Genomic DNA, 7500 nt, shown 5'->3' with positions numbered 1-7500 from the left:
GTGGTTCATATCGACTAAAAAGTCTGGGTTCAAATCCAATCCAAGGATATGATTTTTTTTATTTTCTTATTTTCTCTGCTACCACAAGTCCTGGGACACAGTGTCCAAAATTTACGATAATAGTGAATTCAAAGCAAATTATCAATTCAAGATAATCGCGAATTCATGGGCGAGAACGTGTTGGCATGGGAGATTTGGGCTTTCAGACTTTTAAACTCTCCTTTTGCATACATAATAAGCTGCATTTACACGCTGAAATTTTAAGCTAATGAGGCTTTGACGTCACTTTTCCCTGGATCCAAGCCTCTGAGGTCCAATCACTCAGTTTTGAACGTGAGTAACGGCGGACCGTGAAATCCAAAACTTACACTCAAAGTAAACGGCCTTTGGATAAAAATAAAAGCTCAAAAATTTGCCAGTCAGGTGTTAAGCAAACACCCTTTCAAGATCTGATTTTTTTAATCACAGGGGCATTTTAAAGTGCAGAGGTGTATTTATCGCTGAGGCACTAATTGGAGGCACTGAACAGAAATTAAACCAAATCAAATCAACTCATCAAATGCATAGGCTGGTCTTTGAGGAGAGCGGAAAACTGGAGTCAGAACCGGAGAAAAACCTCTCGGTGCAGAGTAGAGAATCAACAAACTCAACCCACAGATGACGCCAAGTCTGGGTAACGACCCCGGGCCACATTGGTGGGAGGCGAGTGCTCTCACCTCTGCGCCATCTCTGCTCCACACAAGAAGTAGGGGAGATGGAATTGACTCGATTAATTACTTGACTTTCAGTTGCAACCGTATTAAGACATTAACGAATTCAGAGAGGTGGTTGCTTTTTTTATTCACAAACGACTGAAAATTTCAGCAGAGGAGAGCAATATTGAAAGAAAATAGGCACAAAACAGCAACAAGGAGACTCGATTCAAACCATACGCTGAGGAACTCGCTTTAGTGGACAACTCCACACACTCATCATAATCATCGAAATCAATTTTTGTATCGTAAATACTTTTGTTCTTGGGCCATCGTAGTTTGATCAAAAATAAGACACAAACAGCAGTGATAAACATATTGAACTTTTTCATTTTGATAATGACTTGACGTTTCGTATGTGCTCTACATACATTTTCAAAAGTAACCGTTGAAATTTAAAACAGCTATTTATATAAAACAAATAGGATGAGGGGACTGGCACCTAGATTAAGCAAATACTTAACAGTAAAATATATAATAATAATAATTATAATAATAATAAAAACAGAAAAGATTAATAAAGCATCAGCTTTTCACTTCCGACGTTGACGTTGAAAGCTAACTCAAGTTCTTGAATAAAGAAGGTTTCTTTTATTTTACAATGATAGTCAGTTTTGCCCTTCGCTAAAATATCAAAATAATCCCACTTGATGTTATGTCCAGTGGCCTTAACGTGGTCAGCAATGGCTGAAGTATTGTCATTTTTAGCTAGGGCCTTAAAATGTTCGGTTTTTAGTTTTAGTTTGTTGGGATTGTAATGGTTTTTACATCGGTAAAACTAAACGGCGGCTTCACGATAGAAAAACCGAACATTTAGTTTTACCGATGTAAAAACCATTACAATCCCAACAAACTAAAACTAAAAACCGAACATTTTAAGGCGCTAGCTAAAAATGACAATACTTCAGCCATTGCTGACCACGTTAAGGCCACTGGACATAACATCAAGTGGGATCATTTTGATATTTTAGCGAAGGGCAAAACTGACTATCATTGTAAAATAAAAGAAACCTTCTTTATTCAAGAACTTGAGCCAGCTTTCAACGTCAACGTCGGAAGTGAAAAGCTGATGCTTTATTAATCTTTTCTGTTTTTATTATTATTATAATTATCATTATTATATATTTTACTGTTAAGTATTTGCTTAATCTAGGTTCCAGTCTCCTCATCCGATGTGTTTTATATAAATAGCTGTTTTAAATTTCAACGGTTACTTTTGAAAATGTATGTAGAGCACATACGAAACGTCAAGTCATTATCAAAATGAAAAAGTTCAATATGTTTATCACTGCTGTTTGTGTCTTATTTTTGATCAAACTACGATGGCCCAAGAACAAAAGTATTTACGATACAAAAAATGATTTCGATGATTATAATGAGTGTGTGGAGTTGTCCACCAAAGCGAGTTCCTCAGCGTGTGGTTTGAATCGAGTCTCGTTGTTGCTGTTTTGTGGCTATTTTCTTTCAATATTGCTCTCCTCTGCTGAAATTTTCAGTCGTTTGTGAATAAAAAAAGCAACCACCCCTCTGAATTCGTTAATGTCTTAATACGGTTGCAACTGAAAGTCAAGTAATTAATCGAGTCAATTCCATCTCCCCTACTTCTTGTGTGGAGCAGAGATGGCGCAGAGGTGAGAGCACTCGCCTCCCACCAATGTGGCTCGGGTTCGTTTCCCAGACTTGGCGTCATATGTGGGTTGAGTTTGTTGATTCTCTACTCTGCACCGAGAGGTTTTTCTCCGGTTCTCACTCCAGTTTTCCGCTCTCCTCAAAGACCAACCTATGCATTTGATGTGTTGATTTGATTTGATTTGATTTCTGTTCAGTGCCTCCAATTAGTGCCTCAGCGATAAATACACCTGGCACTTTAAAATGTCCCTGTGATTAAAAAAATCAGATCTTGAAAGGGTGTTTGCTTAACACCTGACTGGCAAATTTTTGAGCTTTGATTTTTATCCAAAGGCCGTTTACTTTGAGTGTCAGTTTTGGACCTCAGAGGCTTGGATCCAGGGAAAAGTGACGTCAAAGGCTCATTAGCTTAAAATTTCAGCGTGTAAATGCAGCTTATTATGTATGCAAAAGGAGAGTTTAAAAGTCTGAAAGCCCAAATCTCCCATGCCAACACGTTCTCGCCCATGAATTCGCGATTATCTTGAATTGATAATTTGCTTTGAATTCACTATTATCGTAAATTTTGGACACTGTGTCCCAGGACTTGTGGTAGCAGAGAAAATAAGAAAATAAAAAAATCATATCCTTGCATTGGATTTGAACCCGGAGTTTCTAGTCGATATGAACTACTTCTTTCCGCTTTACCACTGAAGATCGAGACACCACCTTTCTCTAGCATAGAATATCGCTGCTGAAGAGTAATTAGGCCTAAACTAGATTAATAATTTAGGCCTAAGCTTTGATTTTAAAATGTTTAGTTTTTTCGTGAAGTTTGGAAACCGACCTTTTGTGGTGTTTAATGTTGTTTTGTTGGCGAGTGATAATGCAGCGTTATCAATTAGTGTTTAAAATATTGTCCTAAGCAGCTGGCGGTGTAGTGGTTGCGTGGTTAGGTGACGGGTGAATCATTATTTCCAGGTTTGAGTCCTATGTCCATACACTATAATATGACCATTTCCCATAATCCATATCAAGCTTTCAGTCTTCTAAATTCACGATAATAGTGAATTTAAAGCAAATTAACAATTTAGGATAATCACGAATTCAAGGGCGAGAACGGATTGCCCGTGTTGCATAATAATTCTGCGGCATTGCGTTCATAAACTAGTGAGCCTTTGATGTCATTTTATCCTCAATCCAGCTCTCTCAAGATTTTAAAGTGAGTAATGGCAGACCACTAAATATGAAAATTCCAGTTAAAATAAACAGGTGTCTTTTTGAAATCAAGGCTTGGTCGCTTAGTGTTTAGTTAAGTTTAAACATAGTTTTGAAATCCAAAGAAAAATAAGAATTGATTGTTTGGTCACAGGGGCACTTTTAATAAGGTTCATCAAGTTCATCATCTCTACAAAGTGGAGGCACAATGGCGTAGTGGTTAGCGCGCCAGTCTCCTGATTCCAAGGGTCGTTGGTTCATGTTGTGTCCTTAGACAACAGACTTTTTTACTCCACACTGTCTCTCTTCACCCAGGTGCATAAATGGGTACCGGCGATATACTGCTGGGGACCAACCCTACGATGGACTAACATCTCATCCAGGGGGAGTAATAATTCTCCCAGTGGCTTCATGCTATGACAAAACCGGGGTAAGCCCCGGCCCTTTAAAACGGGCGTTTGGTCATTGACATTTCTGGCCACTCAAACTAATTTTAAGATATCGACTCTAAAGGAAGGTAAAGACTGTAACTTGTTCAACAAGATCATAACTACTACTAAAGAATATCCTCTTCACGAATTGTACCCGCCACAACGGCCATAACGATTTTAAGGACGCTCGCGCTAATTGTTTGTGCGCAACGTTACTGCGCAGGTAACGCGACTGTAAGATGTCACGCACTACTTCGAGCATTAGTGAAGCTGACGTTTTAAGACCTTCGCAAATACCGTGGACGATAAGTCTTGCACAGCGTTGGATCAGAGAAGATCGCGTCCAGTCAAAATTGATTTTAAAATATTTATGAAAGTCAAATAGACTACTGCACGACTGATATTCGCGTTGTTCGCGTTGTTTTATCAGTAGCGCACTAGTCTACTTGACTTTCATAAATATTTTTCAAGCATTAGTGAAAATAACATGACGACAAAAACGCCGGGGAAAAAATTCCAGGCCGGCAAAAGAATGGCACAATTCTTTCCGAATCGTCATGAAACGTTTAAGAGAAGTGAACAGGAGGATGAAAAAGCTCTGGAAAGGTAGCTGATCGCGTATTGGGTGAAAGTTTTGGAAAACGTTGCGTAAATTTAATGGTTCTGTTTTTTGGAAATGTTTTTATTACCGTACGAACTTAAGTTCAAATGAATGCGTGAAAATAGAGGAGTATTTTTGTCCTCGTTAGCTTGAATGGTGCGGACCTGCATGGAAACAGCCAGCGATTAAAATTCACAAAAACCACACTCCAGAAGATGACCATGACGGCCATGAAGAGATATTATACAAAACACTAACCAAATGAAGATGACGCCTGCTTAAAACTTCGTTGGTATGCTCGAGAAAGTTCTTTTTTTCGGTAAAAACCTTTCATCCCCTTCAACGATCGATCCTCTCTTGGGTTCCAGTCCTTCCCCGACAGATCACGCAAAACGTGACAAACGAAATTTTCCAAGAGCTTTGCAAAATCACATCGATTTTACTCGTTTAGATCATCGGTGACCTCTATTTTTTTTAATCATGGATCACTTACTTTACTTACTATCTACAAAATTTGATGAAATGAAAAAAATTCCGACCGTCAGAAGTTATCTTTTTTAACATTTTCTTTCCTCGTGACATCGAATTCCGGTAGTGCTTGCAACGAATAGAGCTCACGAAAACGCTCGTCGAGGATGAACTGTACTGTTTACGACATCCCTGGCGGCCTGCAATTATCAAAAAATCCCACTCCTAAAAACCTATGCACGGAAACCTTCACTCTAACAGTTTATTTTTATGATTTTCAATGGATGAGCAGATAAGGCTACACCTTGCTAATATGACCGATTTCTCGAAATTAAGGCATTTTTCCACTGCCATTTTCTCCGAAACAAAGTCGGTGACCCCCATTTTTTTTTTCATTTTTGGAGAAAGTACTTTATGGCCTAACTCTAGGCGAGAAATTGAGAAAATCTCACCGTAGGAAAATTTTGGCGCGAACGTCCTTAAGAAAAAGGGGACATAATTACAAGCTTCCTCGAAAGAAGACTGAAACATTTAAATAGTCGTTGATGAACCGACGCCTTTTAATTTAATCTTTCAACTTTAATAATCTATTTTCCTTCTTTGCGACCTCAGGTATCCAGCGCCTTATTTGAAGAGCCACTACGATAAAAAAGAAGAAACAAAAAAAAAAAAAAAAAAAAGAAGAAGAAGAAGAAAACTAGCCCTTATTATCTGATTCAGACGACAAACTTTTCTTGTAAAGTAACTAATTTCAATAGATAAAATCAATGAGTGTTCCAGGAGATGATGCCAAAATTGAATTTTTAAGGAGAATTCCAGGAGTATTACGAACCCAGGATAATGAATATTTGAGCGACGACCTTGCATCTGATACCGACGATGAAAAGCGAATGAACCGATGCGAAAAAAGAGCCGAAAGGAAAGTCAAAGAGAAGCTGAGGCAGAAGACTGGAATAGACCCATTTCAGTGAATTCCCAACCTGGAGGACGAAACAAGATTTTTTTGCATTTGAAAGGGTTGTTTCCTCTCAGGGGACAGAACAACCATTGTTTTGTCCTCCAGAATGGGAATTACTGAAATGGGTCTATGAGCGCATCAACTACCGACAAGGAATTTTTCATCGTCCTCCACTCAATCTCGTAATCCTGATGGCGAGCCTAACCGTTTCAGTCCCTGCTTCAAGATACGTATTGCTTTTGTTTTCTTGTCTTTACAAGAGGATGGAAGGCCGCGTGGTCCAGTGGTTAGCCCGGGCCTTGGATTTGCATGTGGTTGCCCCGGGTTCAAATCTCGTTCTAACCTCTGATTTGGATTTGTTTCCCGTTGTCCCGAATTCAACTGTACCACGTTTAATAGCCAACTGGTTACCTTTCTTAATCGTGTTTCTGTTAAGTTGCAACAGGTTGCAAAATTCATTGGTGAGACTCTTCTATTAGAAAACACCTTTTTCTGGCTTTCAATATCCGCCGGATCTACAATTACAACCTTTCCTACTTCCCCTCTTCCTCTCCCTCTTTTCAACGTTGACATTGATAAGGGGGAGGGGGGCTGCAGTGTGTGCGATAATAGGTAAATTAATAACGCCCCAAGAAGATGAAAGTGTCTCCATTAACTTTGCAGCTTGTTGTAGCTTCATAGATAAGTGCACTTCCGCTATAAACAAAGCACTTTTTTTAAAATTAATTTTTTACTGAGGACATTCTTTGATTTGCCTTCGCAAGGGGTATGATGTCGTTCCACCGACCCTCATGCAATATTCTCTTAGAACTTGGTGTCTGAGTATTTTCTTTAGTGCGTTGGTGTTCGTGTTAGTATTTATTCTTTGGATAGTGAAGAAATGACTTAAGAAACCAGTAAATGTTCATCTGTCTAACTCGGTCCATCTAAATCACAAAATCAGTTTAAATACAGCCACTTGTTCCCAGGACAATGTCCCTTTACCACTAACTGAATTTTTTTGCCTACTTTTTGCCTTTTTCTTAAGTATTCTTTGGATACAACTTCACCCAGGGAAGGCATCGTAACATCTAAAAGAGAAAACAATGGATGAAGTGAATACCTTGCCAGTAAAATCCGTTCTCAGGTTGAATTTGTTTTTATTCATGTATGTTGAACACGCACTCAGCTGAATTGAGCCTGCATTAAGCTTGGCCGGAGCAAAATTAGTGTCAGGCTAGAACTACTTTTGGTTATCATGCACGGATATCAATTGACTTGTTACACAAAAGTAAATAATGAAATACCTGTGTTGGGTTACGCATGTTCGTCGTTGTAGTGTAATGGTGAAAACAGTTGACTGTAGATCTGGAGGTCCGAGTTCGAGTACAGGTAAGTGCATAGTATAGTTATTTGTTCCCTTACTTTGCTGTAATGTTGACTCGGATTGAAAGAATAAGTGTATGAATACAGAAACTGAGACGA

At 38.8% G+C, this 7500-nt stretch overlaps 2 protein-coding genes across 3 annotated transcripts in view; both read right to left on the bottom strand.

Annotated features, from left to right (window-relative positions):
• The window catches only part of LOC138027798 (rRNA-processing protein FCF1 homolog), a 270573-nt gene extending 266575 nt beyond the window's left edge, over positions 1-3998 (bottom strand). The window contains exon 1 of the mRNA XM_068875414.1: positions 3995-3998. The gene's annotated coding sequence lies outside the window, so the exon portion shown is untranslated. The remainder of the gene's footprint in view (positions 1-3994) is intronic.
• A 2077-nt stretch (positions 3999-6075) lies between these two features.
• LOC138027019 (uncharacterized) overlaps positions 6076-7500 on the bottom strand; it is a 10258-nt gene continuing 8833 nt past the window's right edge. For both annotated transcript variants that reach the window (XM_068874507.1, XM_068874505.1), the window contains exon 4: positions 6076-7106. In XM_068874507.1, the coding sequence (XP_068730608.1) occupies positions 7059-7106 (48 nt within the window). In that variant the 3' untranslated portion in view covers positions 6076-7058. The remainder of the gene's footprint in view (positions 7107-7500) is intronic.

Source organism: Montipora capricornis, chromosome 12, assembly GCF_036669925.1.
Source record: "Montipora capricornis isolate CH-2021 chromosome 12, ASM3666992v2, whole genome shotgun sequence".
Classification (NCBI taxonomy): domain Eukaryota; kingdom Metazoa; phylum Cnidaria; class Anthozoa; order Scleractinia; family Acroporidae; genus Montipora; species Montipora capricornis.
Note: the sequence above shows the minus strand (reverse complement) of the source record. Positions and strands in the feature narration are given on the sequence as shown.